The sequence below is a fragment of the Hirundo rustica genome, chromosome 8 (genome assembly GCF_015227805.2).
Source record: "Hirundo rustica isolate bHirRus1 chromosome 8, bHirRus1.pri.v3, whole genome shotgun sequence".
In the NCBI taxonomy this organism is placed as follows: domain Eukaryota; kingdom Metazoa; phylum Chordata; class Aves; order Passeriformes; family Hirundinidae; genus Hirundo; species Hirundo rustica.
In genome coordinates, this window is record NC_053457.1 from 6,277,263 (window position 1) to 6,292,618 (window position 15,356).

The window sequence follows — 15,356 nt, forward strand, 5'->3', positions numbered from 1 at the left end:
TAAAAATAAAATAGTGCAGAGCAGCTCACTGTTCCAGTTAATTCTGCATATTTTGATATATCTTTAAGCAAGGTAACTTCTAGTAGAGGAAGAATGATGAGCACATAGTTCAATAATGTTTTTTGCCAGCACAGCTGTTTGCAGAATGTGTGTCTGTCTTTCCTCCTTATGGTAGTTGGATGAAAGCATCTGTTTGCTTGTCTGTGCTGTGGTTGCACCTTTTTTCAAATTTGGAGAGCTATCTACAGTGAAGGCTTTAGGGTCATATAATACATGTCTGCTATCTTCAGAAAATCAGAATTTTTGAAGAACTCTGTTTTTAGTATGAAAACTTGCTCAGGATGAAAGATTTACCTTGTTTCTTTTGATGGAATAAGACCATAGAAGGGTGAGACACACCACTTTGTATTTGGTGCTGTCTGTTAATGTTTCTGCCCTGTTACCAACACAGTGGCTCTCAGAACTGGAGGTTATGTGCTCAGAAGGGTGGCACAGATGGAGGTGAAGAGGAGGAATTGCCTCTCTGTGCAGTCCAGCCTGGGAGTGCTGGGTACTGCCACGCCTCGCCCCTCTTTAGGTTCTTGTGTCAGGAAGCCTGGCCAGGTCCAGTTTACAGCAAAAAAAGCTTAAATGTTGGGTTTGGCCTCTGCTGATTTATTTTTTCTAGAGGTCACCTGGTTTTACCTCCTGATTTTCTACCCTCAGTGATCCATCCATTTATAAATTTGTTAATGTGCCACATAGTTAGTACGTGCCGGAGGACAGTCACCAAAAAATAGAGCAATTGTGACCAGCTGCAGAAGTTTGGGATGAGCTGTGCAGGACCACTGTGATGGTCCATAGTTGCTCCTAAAGAAAGCAGCCATGTCAGATACTGTGTGGGAAGTGCATTCCTTAATCCACAGTTTTTCACACTTCTATAATTTTTGGTTATTCCCAATATTTTTGAATAAATTATGTAATTCATGTTATTGTACCAATCAATTTTTTTTTGTCAGCAGATGATGCATCAGATGTTGATCAAAAAGCATAATCATAATTTAAAGTAATTTTATAGAGGAATCATTGGGTTTAAAATTGATTAATTGTAGTATTTGAATGTATCCAGTTTCCATCCAGATTTACAGCTAATGGTAACTGAAATTAAGGTGCGTGAAAATTGATCTCTGTTTTTGATAAATGACAGCTCTTTCAGTCCAAGAATGAATTGAAAGCTGATTTACAAGTATCATGTTAAACTTGTTCCAGGATTGATTGTCTATCCCCTGGTGATTTTCTGGCCAAGGTGTAAATTTTTCAGCTAGCAAGATATTGAAAGTGGCACACAGAAGTAATCTTTAATCTAGTACTCTAATTGCTAACGAGGTCTATTGAGCACATTAAAATTGTCATTCAGTTTGTTATGATTAAAGATAGAAAAAGCTTTTATTTGTAACTTTTCACATATGAATGTAGATTTTGAGACCTTTGTGTTTTAGGAAAGAAAGGTTCTGTGCTCTGTCTCTGACAAAGATGAAAAGTTTGAGAGAGACTTCTGTAATGATTTTAGTGAAACTATTTCTCTTTGTGTAAAACCCCCTATTTTTAGAAATGCTTGCTATGCAAATGCTTCTTTAGAAGTGAAAGGCAGTTTCAGAACATGGTGATGTATTGATTTTTAGGAAGTTAGAAGTGTAAAGCTGCACGCTGGCAGCTCACTTGAAAGTTCATTTGTTTTCATGAACACTTAAAAATAGATGAATTTGAAAGTTTCAATATTGAAATAGCTTTTATAATAAGATGTCTCATAATAAAAATTAACTGAAATTTGAATTTTTCATTTAGCTTTTGAGACAGAGTGACTACATGGGATTTCATTTAGATCAGCAAGCCTTGTGGGTAAACCCCTGTCGGAATACATGACAATCTGATGCCAAAATTCTGGCACCATTTTGCATCTTAGCATAATGAACGTGGATTTTTCCATCAGCCTCATATGAAGGCAGCTCGAGTCAACAAAACTTCTTTATAACAATATTGAAGATTTTTGTCACAAGACAACTGAGCTCACGCTGTTTGCTGCTGCCATCATGTGTCTCTTAATATATTGCATATATTTTTAAGCAGCACCCTTGTGCTTCAGAAACCAAGTTTGGATTTATAAAGCCCTCACAGCATTTGTCTTTGTACAGGGGACTAATCAAAAATATTATGTCTTAACCCGAGTCCTCGAAGCTGGAGGAAAATGTCACTTAGTACTATGTTGAGTTCAGTTGATATATTGGAAAATTTAGTGAAGAAAATACTTCCTAATATTAAAATGTCGGGCATGATTTAAAATAATGGGTTTGTAATTGCCTCTCTGCTATGGTTCTGAAGTAGAGGGATATTTTTGGGTTAAAAGAAAAAAGATTTCTAAACTCTTTTTATGCTGACTAAGACAATTCTCACTGGGAATGTGATTACAAGTGGTATTTTCTCTGTGGTTAGCAAAACAAGACTGAAGTGTTTGCAGTATAAGTATCCCAGTCTTTTCATTAAAACAGGAATGTTTTCCTCTTGCATTTGGATGAGTGGTTTTCAGCACAAGGCAAACAGGATTTCGGTTTACATCTGTGCGTAATAATGGGCTCAGAGAATACCTCTCAGAACTATGTTACATAGCTTCTCTGAATTGTTATTTCAGGTACTTTCAAATGAGATTTAAAATATTCTTTATTCTAGCATAATTTTTAAACAGAGATGACACTTCAAGTTGAACTAATTATTGCACTTTCTTTTGATGTGGCTAATACACTTGGAATAGTTATGCTGTTTTTTGGGAGGAGGGCCCTGTTACCACCAGAACATCAGGAAAAGGAACAACACACTCTTTGTATTTTGTTTTGATCACACATCTATGATACTGACTGTAACTTAATCTCCCTTCCTTCTTTTTTCTCCCTTTAGACATTCGAATACCATTAATGTGGAAAGGCTCTGACCACTTCAGCAAAAAAGAAAGTATGTAAGATGTAATGAATTACTCTGATAAGCAATTGCTTATGCCTGTAAATTTAAAGTGAGTGAGGACGTTCATCCTCATTTCAACCCCTTTTTTGACCTTTCATTAGGTCCATATTTTACTCTTCATTGTGTAAATGCTTGTAATTTGAAGTTTCGGGTTGTAGCAAGCTGAGTTAGTTCAAAGTCCTGTGATTCTGTGTTTAAACCCTACTCTCTAAAGAGTCCAGCCGAGGAAGAATTCCAGAGGAAGCACCAGAAAAGTGTTGGATTAAATGGGTAACTGAGAAAGTTCTGATTAAACACGTTGTTCTATGTCTTGTCTGCACTTGAGAGAGTACATTGGAGGCTGTTTCCAATGAGAAATTTAAATGAAAGTTGACTGTTGGTGTTGAGGGTATTATTGGATAGCCTTCAAGTACATGCATTTTGCCGTGTCATGGAGATTAATCCTAAATCTGTTCCAGCTGTCACCTGGCATTGATTTCACTTTGATTTTCAATAGGGTCAGAGATGCAAAGCATGGCAAAATAGTCTAATCCTATGTAGCATGTTCATAAAATGACACAGGCTTTGGGTCAAATGTTTTTTTTTTGTGTAAAGTCAATTTTACTAAACAAAATTACATTTTTACTGATGTTTTTGAAGTTGCTAGCAGACAATATACCTGATTACTTGATTTTTTTTTTTCCTCCTAATAGAGGTAGGCATTTTTCCCTTTGTGTATGTTGTTCTACCTATACAGCAGCTTTGATACCATAAAATCCTATGATGAAAATTTCTGGTGGGAAGAATTTGAGGGCAATTCCTTAGAGGTCTAAATTACCATTTTGTATAGTCTTGTTTACTGGCAGTGTTTAGTATTGTGGTGTGCAGGGTGGCCAATAAAAGCTTTCTCTGACTCTAGAATCACAGCGCTACGCAGTGTTTTGTTTGTTCAGAATGGGAGCTGAGGTTTTTGATACTGAGGTGACTATCGTGGATGAAGCAATAACAGATATCTGCTTTGAAAATATAACCATATTGTGAGTATAATTTAATTCTGTTGAATGAAGTACAAATCTTGCTGTTTTCTTTGCAGGTGGATGTGATTATGAAGGAGATTGGCTGAGGTCCACTAGGCTTTGTTGTGGGCAAAGGAATCAGTAGAGGCTCTGTTCATTTTAGTGGGTGGAGGATCCCCATTTCTGGAAGGCTGGTTTTTTGTCTGCAAAATGATGCCAGTTATAGATGTGCCACTTGATCTGTACTTCTTTTCATTTTTGACCTGCTGAAGCATTTTTCTTTATAAAAAGAGATAAACTGACATCTCAAGGATGATGGAAGTTTGTTAAATGAATGCTAAAGCCTGAAAGCATTATGACAATGTAGGTGTAAATGCTGCAGCAGTGTTTGATTGGTATCCTGTCCAGCAGGTTACAATCTCTTTCCTAGTGTTACCCCTGATGTCTGTTACACCTACCTGAGCATGTGCTCGACTCCACTCCCTGCCTTTATCTTTTATATCGACAATTTAGGGTCTGTCTCCTGAAGGAGACTGACCTGGAAAACTAGAACTACCCAAAACTTTAAATTATGATCCTGAAAACTGAGTTTAAATCAAATTTTAAACTCTCTTAAACACCCGTTCAAGTTAAGAGTGGGGACAAAGATTTAAATCTTCTTCAAAGTTATGAGACTTGACCATTATAATTTTCTGTGAAACACTGCAACAAAAGCAGAAAAGGCACCCTGACTTGCCTTGCATCCTACAAGGCATAGAAAGACTTGATAGAGAAGCTTTTGGAGTATTTCATTATGGCATGTGCGTAATGATGTGATGCGTGTCTGAAAAATGAGGTTAGGCTCCTGGCTTGATGACTAAACTTGAGAACAAGAGAATCAGTAGAACCGAAAACTGAGAAAGGCTGTGGGCCAGAGGATGCAGCGGTAGGTAGTTAAGTTGGAAATGACAGTTTTTATTAGATAGCATTTTTTTTTTTCAGTAATTTGAAGAGGATGGAGTGCAGCTAAGGTATCGTTAAAACAGTTCAACATGATTTAGGCCCATAGGCAGGGATAGGTTTTCAATCATGGGATTTTTGTGTAACAGTAGAGGGCAGATTTAAGTGTGTTTGAATGTCTTGCCTGTGTATTTCCATAACGTGGGTGTTTTCTTCCGTTTTTAACCTAAACGTTGAATTTCCTGTTTGTAATTGTTTATGGTGCAATTATCCATCTCATGACCCCAGTGCTAAGCCACTGCTGTGTATTCTAGTCCTTAATTCCATATTAATGTATATCTGTGCCTGATTTTTTTTGTCATTGCTTCCCTTGATTAGAAATACATTATTTAATCTGTAAAGCAGAGCAGCATTCCTTGGCTCCGTACACAGTTTGTTAACAAATGCTCTGAAATTTTCTCCTCCCCCACTTCAGCGATGAAGCAAGCCCAGATTTCCAGGTGAAGGTTGAAGTGTATAGCTGCTGTACAGAGGAGTCTTTATGTATAACAAACACTCCTAAGAAACTGGCAAAGAAACTTAAAACGTCCCTCAGCAAAGCCACAGGGAAGAAACTGAAGGCTGCGCTGGAGGAAGACAGCACTGAACCCCTTTTGCCTGCTGACCCAGTCATTCAGTAAGCCACATCTATTGATGTTCTGGTTTTATAGCTTTGAAAATAGAAATAGGCCAAATAGAATTGTTAATTTTTTGGCAAACTGCCAAGAAACTGGTTGGTTTTTTTTTTTTTTTTTTCTTTGCTTGTCCAAGTGAAAAAAAAATTTACATTTTAAATAGGAAATGAGAAAGTAGGTGTGAATTCCAACCATGTCGCTGAGCCTTGGGGCCTGGTTCTGATCCTGAAACACACAAGCAGCCTTTATCTCTGTGCTCCACAGCCAGCCAGCTGGTAAATCCATGTTCTTTGCAAACTCCATAGGATTTTTAGTTTGAGCTCTAGAGGAAGTCGAGCTTGTTCAGTCTGTCTGTGTCTTGCTGTCCATCTACCTCTCCTCCCTTCTCCTTCCCCAGTTACTTCTTCCCTCACACTATTTTTGCACCTAGCCAGAGTTGCTCATTCCTGACAGGTAGATATGTGTAAAAGTTGTAGGTTGTGTGAAATAGGAAATGGTGTGTATGTAGGCAGGAGAAACCACTCTTGCACCCTCTTCCCTAATTCCACTTGCCAGCTTTTCAGTAAAACTCTGCACTGCCAAAGGCACTTTATGGTTACAGGCTACTTAACAGGAGATTTCTGAATTGACTTCAGCACAGAACATTTTAAAATGACTTACTGGTTTTCATAGAATCACAGACATAAGTGCTTTTCCCAATAATTTACCTGTTTCTTTTAAAAAAGTACCTGCCTACTAATATTTTCCAAGTACTTTAATTTCATTGGGATTTAAGCAGGCGAAATACCTAATTTGCAAATAGTAATAGCATTGGTCTATTTTATTTATTTATATTTTTTTAGAAAGCAATTTTTTCAAGGAATTCATTTTGTTTTGGCAGCTGACAGTGAGGAATCAATACTTAATTCTTGCTAGGTATTGAGTCTAGTATTAGTCTAGCTTCATATATCTATTTGTTGGGATTTTAAAAGGAAACATTCAAGCATATTCTATCTTTGTTCAACTGATATAACTGTAAACCGATTTTACCGTTTGACTCAAAAATAGACATCCAAGAGATCTTATCCACAGAGCAAAACAAATGTTATCACTAACTTTCCAATGGATTCCACCTAATGGCAACTTATTTTTCAATTTGCATCGTGTCAGGTGGCTGTGCTTTCCACCAGCTTCAGAGACACTATCATTAGACACAGTGTGAATCAGATATAACCACTGGCTTCTTTGCTTCGAGATAGATTGCCTGTCTTTTAAGGAAGAAGCACCGGTAGGCTATTTAAACAGCTGCCTCCTCCCCTGGGTTTTGCTTTTGGTTTCTCAATTGAATTTTCCCTCCCTCCATCTTGGAAGTTTGTTGTTTCTACTGTAGATAATCATCTCACGGTGACTGTTACTTTCTTAACGCAATTAAATGAACAATGAAGTGTTAAATGATGGCGTTGCCGGGTGATTAAAAGAGTTGTTTGGAAAGAAATGGGTTATTATAGGCAGAAAATAAGTTGTCGATTTTTTTTTATAGGTTCCCCCTAGGATTTATATTAGACCTTGGTATGCAGGCTTTATAAAAGGGAAGAGACTGCAAGATTACAAGAGATCTTTCAAGTATTCCCAGAGAGTTTTACCAGTCCAGCAGGGGAAATTAAACTGCAACAAAAAAGTGAACTTTCTGCATTATGCGAACACCTTTTCTCTGTAGATTTCATTTGTACAGGCCCTTTTTTTTTTTTTTTTTTTCAGTGCACACATGAGTGAAATTCTCCATTGTCCAAAAACTCTGTGATCCCTCTGTTTCAAACTTCTTGGCTTAGAAATCTCTGGTTAGTGAAGATACTGTCAGACTTGGAACGTCTTGAAAAAGCTTAGTGACAAAGGGCTTGATTAGTTGCTTAAGTTGGTTAATTTGAAATATACTGATATTCTCTCTTAATTATCACTCATTTAGTTTCTATACAGTCTTCTGCCTGCTTAGTTTTTCGATTCTAGCTTCAATGTTATTTTTTTCTTTTTTTACGTTTTTCATCGTAGAAAAAAATTACTATTAAATTCCAGTGTAACTAGGTTGCTCTTCAGATAAATCACTGGAGAGTCTCCCTCAAGTGCCTGTTTATTCGTTTGCAGAACTGGCCAGCACATGCACTGGTTGCTGCTTGATGCATTGTTCTCCACTGGGCCGAAGGTGCAGCAGTTTCTGTATCCTATGTTTGATTTGGCAAATCCCCAGTGATATTTTGCTGGAAGTACACAGTCTAATCTGGTGGCCTCACTTTTATGTTTGGGTTCTTGTTAGCAGACGTTATATTTGGTTATATTTGGTTTTACCTTCTATCATTTAAGATCTGATTGAAAGGTGAGCATATTGATTTTTTTTTTTTTAACCCTCACAAGTCTTCCACTCATTCTTTCATTCAACATTGAATGAAGGAACTAAGATTGGGATTTCTGACATATTCAGGAACAGATTCTGGAATTGAAGATGTCTTAATTAACATACATTGATAGAGTGTTATGGTTACACCTTCCCACACCCGGGTCTGTGTGGAAACTTGGGTGCCTCTGTCTCTTGATCAGTAAATAGATTTAACAACGAGCCTTTGCCACAGGCATGTTGTGGAGATGAGCTGGTTGTGTTTTTTTTAATGAAGTTGTTACAGGGAAAAATACTATAGATATGCAAAGTACTGAATGAGATGCAGCAGGCAGATTATTCTTTGTTATACAAAGAAACTGCCATTTAAGGCAGTTAGCTAATTCTCTGAAATGCAAAGGAAAAACACAGTCAACAATCCTGATTAGCCAGTTAAATCTGAAAAATATCTGTAGATAAAACTTTCCTAAATTATATTGCAGCTGCCTGAAAGGAATGACTTGTATTTTAGAATGAAAATGTTACTGTGAAGCATATTTTAAAAGTGAAGTAGCTATTTTTTTTGGCAAGGTTGTTGTGGTAATTAGTCATGCTTTAGGGAAAAAAAAAAGTAACTTCAGAATCAGCACAGCAGTTTTATCTGTGAGAAGAAGCTGAACTCTTTGGTACAGTTTAGATAGAATGATAATGCATTGCCCAACTGCGTGGTCAAACATGATGAGTGGAGAAGCTTTTGTTAGGGAACAGTTTAGCAGGGAATATACACAGATGCTGATGAGTTTTTGTTCAGATTGCCCTCTTGAAATGCTTCATCGCAGTGGCTTTTCAGCCAGGATGTTAGACTTATTTAATTTTCTCTTTGTTCCCTGGAGACAGATAGGTAACAAACTTCCTACTTTTCCTCTTCCTTCATTAGGGTTAGGGAGAGGTAGACACTCTCCTTGTTTATCTGCAGAGCCAAAGGTCTGAAAACTCTATGCTCCCACTGTGCTAGTAAGAAAAATAAAATTAGAAAAATACTAAGACAGAAAACTGTTCTTGGTGATCTTAGTTCAATAGTGTCTTCTCTGCTTTTCCACCACGAAGATTTCTTATGTTCCACTGAAGGTATTTTAAGGCCCTTGTGCTAGATCCCGTCAGGGAGAGTAGTTAGTGATTTGGAGGGGTTTGTTTTCTTGTGAACTTTGTTCTAACTGCCAGCAGCCAGGTGGAATTCTTACTGCATTACTGGACTGTAAATCTGTTACTCGGTCCGATGAGTCTTTTAGAGAAAAGGTTAAACATATTAAATTTATACCTGTTTATTCCAAGAACTGCATTCCACAACTGCTCTGTGCTGAATTGTAACAGTCATATTTTTTTCCCTAGGCAAAATGCAACATTAAGATAAAAGATTCTGAAACCTGTAAATCCAATAATTGAAAAAAAATCCTTTCTGCTACAAAACTGACCACAGGATTTCTGTCCAGATTTCTGCCAGTGAATAATCAATCTATTGGATCCTATTAAAAATATGCATATAAACAACTGGTTTATAAAGTGTACTCTGCATAGGCAGAGCAAAGAGCAGAGCAACACGGAGAAGCATTATAATGCCTTTTAATTTTTAACCTGTATTTTCAGATAAAGTTTGTCATCAGTTGTTCTATTAACTTTAGGAATTTTTGAACCTATTACCAAATGTAATTGCTTTAGGCCTAGGAATAAGAGCTGTAAAACTCTTGGAAGTCACTCGGTGTCTGACTAGAGGAGAGAGGTGCTTTGAGCATCCAGAGGGTGCAGAGGGTTTGGATAGCACAGCCTTTGTGCCGGTGTTTGGCTGCTGCTGGCTCCTCAGGAAGCACAAGGCAGTGACCACATGAGAAGTCTCCTGGCCTGCAGGCCCCAGAGAGGAGGCAGCAGGAAGGGAATCAGAGAGAATTTTAGAGAATTACATTCATCGTAATGAATGGTGGCATTGGCCTGGAAGTTGTGGGGTGGGAGGATCTGGAGGTACGCACATGGAGGCAGGAGATGAGGAGCTAGGGAGGAGATGGACAGACCTGGAGCTGTGTTTGTTTACAAGGAGAGCCAGAGAGACAGGAGTTGTGTGGGAAGAGGTTGGAGGTGGCCATCCGCGGTCACTGACAGGTCCTGCCGCGCACCTCGGTGTTTCCTTGTACCCAAATGTGGTCTCTCAGGCATGTCCAGCCTCCCTTTAATTCCTGTCCAAGCAGCATGAGGCTGTCCTAAACGTGCCTTTTCTTTCCCATTCAGCGGGGCGAAGTACAGTCTGCTAGCATACACCACTTTGGGGCTGGAAAGTGCTGAGGACAATTTCAGGACCCATAATCTTACCATTACAGGAAATGGTAAGTACATGTGGTATCAATTTAAGGAAATAAAAAACCAGTAACATTTTGCATTAAACTCTTGCAAAATAAAGAGCTTAAAGAGATTATTTTTCTTGATACTCAATATAGGACAACTTTAATAAAATATTTAACGGCTCTAAACCAGGCATCTGTACACAGCTGAATAAACTATAAGTTGAGTAAAATTTCAAGTCCAGATGAAAATTTAATTCTTTTGGGAGTTTCTTCTGTCATTTGCACTTCAGTCTTATGCGAGTTGTAGTTATATACAAATTATTTCCCCTTCCTCACAACCAAGGAAGGGTATCAGAACGAAGAGCAGCTTGTTCCTCTGCAGTCAGAAGGAAAGAAGAAAAACTGCTTCAGAGCAGAGGTTGTTTGAGGGCCAGGTTTAACACAGTGTGTGTGCCTGCGGTCTGTGCTGGCTGCACTCCTTCAGCTCTGGGGCAGCACGAGTCGGGATCAGCCTGGGTGCTGCACTGTGGGGGACTGATTATGCTGCAGCTGATGGGGGTATTTTCACTTTTTGGAACTTTTTCTGTTATTTTCTGCAAGGACAGCCCCTCCCATAAGCCATCTTCCACCTGTTAACTTAAGGCATGGGGCTTTCACTGTTGCTTCTGGGAACTTAAATCATTTACTGGGCTAAACTTGACCTCAAAGGGAATTTCCTCCTTTACGTTTCAGTAATTCTGTATAAGTACAGATTGGAAGATTTATGGGGCATTTATTTCTCAAAGTGTTGGATGAATAATTCTGAGTACCTTTGATATTTGTAAGCCTTTCTTTATTAGTACTTTATATTCTTTCTTCTTGAAGTTCCTTTTTCTGACATTAATTAACATAATTCAGTCTGGTGAGAAAGAACATACCTGGATATTTTGGTTCATTAGAAGCATTTCTAAACCATGACCAAAGACAGAGTCACATGAATGGAACATTGCATTACCTATTTCTAATTACAGAAGAGAGAGCCTATTGCATAGCAGAGCTGAGCGATTCCTGTTCATTAGAAACTCCTTGGAACCCTAAATGCTCTTCTAGTGCTGAAGGCAAAAGTAGATACAAATTCCAAGCCTTATTAAAACACTCTGAAGCAAGGTGCTCGTGTATAAATGTAGCTGTGTGCCACCATGGGGTGGGCTCAGGGACCACACTAGATCCCATACTAGGGCCAGGGCACTTACCTTTCAAAGAGTTTCTAGCTCTGAAATGAGCTACATCCTATGTAAGAACAACCCTTTTTTTGCAGAACAATATTGCCATTTTTACTTAAAATTATTTGGAATTTACTAATTTTTTTCAATTAAAAATTTGTTCTTGAAGACTAAAAAACAGTTTTAATCTAAACGTACAGGATTAAATCTCTTTTCTTAAAAAATGAAAAAATGCTTATTTACACTCATAATCTTAACGTAAAAACAGATGTAGAGAGCTAAATGATATGTTTAGGGCAATTGTTCAGAGCTGAGTGTTTGTCTTGTGCCTTTTTCTTTCCCCCAGAGGAATCCTCTTTTTGGCTACCCCTGTATGGAAACATGTGTTGCCGTTTAGTTGTCCAGCCCTCCTGCATGGCCAGGGATATGATGGCAGGATTTCTAAATCAGCAGGTAAGAAGACCTTGCTTGTGTTTGCATCCTGGGCTGTTAATAGCTGTCAGGAAGAGTCAGTTGTTAAAACATCTGCTTTTACCTGAAGTGGTGTATTGAGAACTGTTGTTTTTCACCTGTTCTACCTAGAGCAAGGGGGAAACTCTCACAGCTGCATTCACAAATATGCCTTCAGTGGCTGAGCATGGAGAAATCAATGTTTCCTTGGCATGAATGATGTAGGCTGATAGTAAAGATCAAGTACAGCTCTTGTTTTAGAGCTGGTTTGCAGTGGTACTTGGTGGCATCATCCTAATAATCCTGTGGCTCTCATCCTTGTACATGCCCCTTGTGCTGACACGAGTTCCTATCACAGCATGGTGAACCCAGCCATATTTGAACTCATCCCTTCAGAAATGATTCATGGGAACTCATTTTATGTCTCTATTTTGGTTTGTACAACTAGGCGTATGAAAAGGTGATAGTGGAGGGCCAGAGGGTCTGGGTCATTTGTCAGGAGTGCTGAATTACAGGCTTTAAACTGGTTGTGAAACTGTTACGGTTTTATGAAAGCTGGTCAGAAAATTCATTTGAGAAAGTGGAAATTCTAGACAAATGTCTTTGCTTGACATTTGTTAAATGTACTGTGTATTTCCAAAGTGAAATACCCTTTTTATTTCCATTATTGTGCAATTGCTGTAGCTAATAAAGGTGCTTTCTTTTTTTACAGTAGACACCAGATCTAGATTTCATTCTGTGTGAACCAGCAGATTCTGTACTGTTAGTGTCACATGGCGAGTCTGCAAAAACTGTAAAACATCAGAAGACATTTAAAGTACTGCTAACATTTCCGAAATCAGTGACTGAAATGTTCTGTAACAGAAAGTCTTTGTTGTAGGGATGGATTTGGTGTGGCGAAGTTTTGATCACTCAGGGCTGACAAGTGTACACCTTGCAATATGGTTTTGTTTTAGGTTTATATTTGGCAATTTCTGGCTACTTTTTCCCCTTAGCAAATGGTGGGAGGTCTAACGAGCTGGAGGAGGCTGTACTGCGTACTCAGAGGTGGCAAACTCCTTTGTTATTACTCACCAGAAGAAATTGAGGCTAAAATGGAGCCAGCACTGACAGTTTCCATCAACAAGGTAAAATTGGTTGTATGGGGATTTTTTTTTTTTTTTCGGTTGTTGGTGTTTTTAAAATTTATTTTATTATTTTGGGGGATGTTCTTTTTGCTTTAAGAAAGATGTGCAGTCATTTGGGCTCTAAGCTGCTGGTATGCAGAGTGCTTTATAGGTGGAATGAGGGTGGGATGTACTTCAGTACAGTAACGTAACATTCCTTAGCTGTGGATGTAAATGACTTCTGTTGCATTAGGCTGGTTAGCACAGAGGTAAAAAGGAGGGTGTTTTTCCATATGAAAAGTCATAACCTTTTATATGACAGTTCTGTAAGACAGCACTTGGAAATGCGTTCCTTACAGTCCCCTGGCAATGCTCTGGTAGACTTTTGTCCTCAGCAAGGTGGAATTAAACAAAAGCTTTTTTGTTCTTTTGTGTTATTTGGCTACAGTCTTAATTAGAAGGAGAAATGGAAAATATTTCAAATTATTTTAGTGCCTTAAAATAAGCTGCTTTTCTTAATGCCGGTTTTGTCCAGAGCACAATAACTTTGGAAGCTCTGTTCCCTAGGATGACACGACTGCCGTTGTTCATGCTCTGATTGAAAAACCTGAGTTTAAAATGTAAATTTAAAATGTTTCTTACTCTTTGGCGAAAGAAACAGTAATTAATCTGATGTAATACTTAAATCGGTAACTTTATTGGAAGGACCTTCTGGAACGGCAAGCCTTAGAGAGAACAGATGCTTTCAAAAATTGGTTTTGGTGCAGGCATCAAGAGTTAGAATCCCATGAGGGTGAGCAGAATCCATGGCTGGGTTCACCTTACATAAGCAGACACATGTTTGGAGGCTGTGCTCAGCACTGGCCGCTCTGGGTTCTGCTGCTGAGCGCTGGGTGCCACCAGCAGTTCTCAGAGAAGCGCTCCAGGGCCAGGCTCCTGTGCAGCTGATGCAGCAATTGCACCGGGCAGCTTTGGGGTTAAAGTGTGTTCATCTAGGGGGCACAAGGAGGCTTGTCTTCAACTGTGTTTCCATTTCAGTTCTCTCAGCCAGCTCATTCCATGGCTGCACGGGTGCTTGGTGCAAGCCTGGGGCTCGGCTCTGACTGGGGACATGTGGGGGCATGGGGTGACAAAGAATGTTCTTACAGCAGAATCAGCTTCTCCTGGCTTGAGTGCTCCTAGGAGAGATTTCTGTGTTCTCCTTCAGGTGACACTGCCATAGAACCCAAACATTTAAATGGGTCATAACAGTGTGATCTGTTTGTTTTGGGATCTTTTTTTTTGATTGCTAAGATTGAAATCGATTCCTTAAATAAAATTACCTTTTTTTTCTAGGGCTATTTTTTCTCCCAACTGTTCATACATTTACATTAAATAAATATTTATACTGTGATATATATTTAAGCAGGTTTACTTCTTCAGTCACTTTCAATTTCACTAGTCAGCCTCTGCCATAATTTTGTTTTCCAGCTGTTCACAGTATCAGTTAAGAAATGATAAACTTTAGTAAATTATAGAATGACTGAATTTAGACTAAATCATTCCAAAACATGATGGAAATATTTTTTTAAATTATCAGGCTGCTTCACATCTTTCCTTGGAGTTCTCTGTTTTAGTCTAAATTCTAATGCTTTTCCTTTTAAAATAACCATATTGTACTAAGATATTTTGCTCCTTTGAGTAGCCAATGCACTTAAACCTAAAATGCAGCTTGATAAGCCTTTGCTGTCCTTATGTTTGCAGGGTATCCTTAAAGCTACCATGTAAAAGGTACATGATTTGTGCATCTTACACCATTTTACAAGAATGTCAGGCTAATGGAGAATGACTGTTAATCCTTCTTCAATTGAAATTAAAACAAGGGAAAAAGAAAATGCAATTGAAAACATATTTGGATCCTTTACTACTTAAACAGTTTCTCTTGAAAATAACTTAATGGCTGCAGATATTTTTTGATTCCTTTGTTATGAAAATTCTCTTACGGATTAAATGAAAGCAGACTAATCATATGGGCTTGTCTGCTGCATGTTGTTATAGAAACAGCAATTTCGAAGTGAAAGTTAAGATTGAACATCAACTCCAGATATTCTAACTAAAATCTCTTCAGGTTGCATATGTGGCATTTTCATTTGTAATGAAATTTTTTACATGTAATTTAAAGATACTTTCTGAGAAGTAATGAAATCATCTGGATTTATGAGAAATTCTCTGGAAAATGTTCACACTGATAGCTGTATTTCCCATTCCCTTTGAATTGAGACTTGAAGAAGCCATTAAGACCAGCAAAGTCATTACTTCAAGTTTAGATGACTTCACTGCTACTGC

The 15,356-nt window shown here is 38.3% G+C and overlaps 1 protein-coding gene across 10 annotated transcripts in view; it reads left to right on the plus strand.

Annotated features, from left to right (window-relative positions):
• The window catches only part of RTKN2 (rhotekin 2), a 52,637-nt gene that overhangs the window by 24,299 nt on the left and 12,982 nt on the right, over positions 1 to 15,356 (plus strand). For 9 of the 10 annotated variants that reach the window (XM_040070687.1, XM_040070685.2, XM_040070686.2 and 6 more), the window contains 6 exons: positions 2,929 to 2,982; positions 3,890 to 4,007; positions 5,401 to 5,601; positions 10,221 to 10,315; positions 11,822 to 11,928; positions 12,921 to 13,052. In XM_040070687.1, the coding sequence (XP_039926621.1) occupies positions 2,929 to 2,982; positions 3,890 to 4,007; positions 5,401 to 5,601; positions 10,221 to 10,315; positions 11,822 to 11,928; positions 12,921 to 13,052 (707 nt within the window). The remainder of the gene's footprint in view (positions 1 to 2,928; positions 2,983 to 3,889; positions 4,008 to 5,400; positions 5,602 to 10,220; positions 10,316 to 11,821; positions 11,929 to 12,920; positions 13,053 to 15,356) is intronic. The other variant, XM_040070689.2, reaches the window with a different exon arrangement.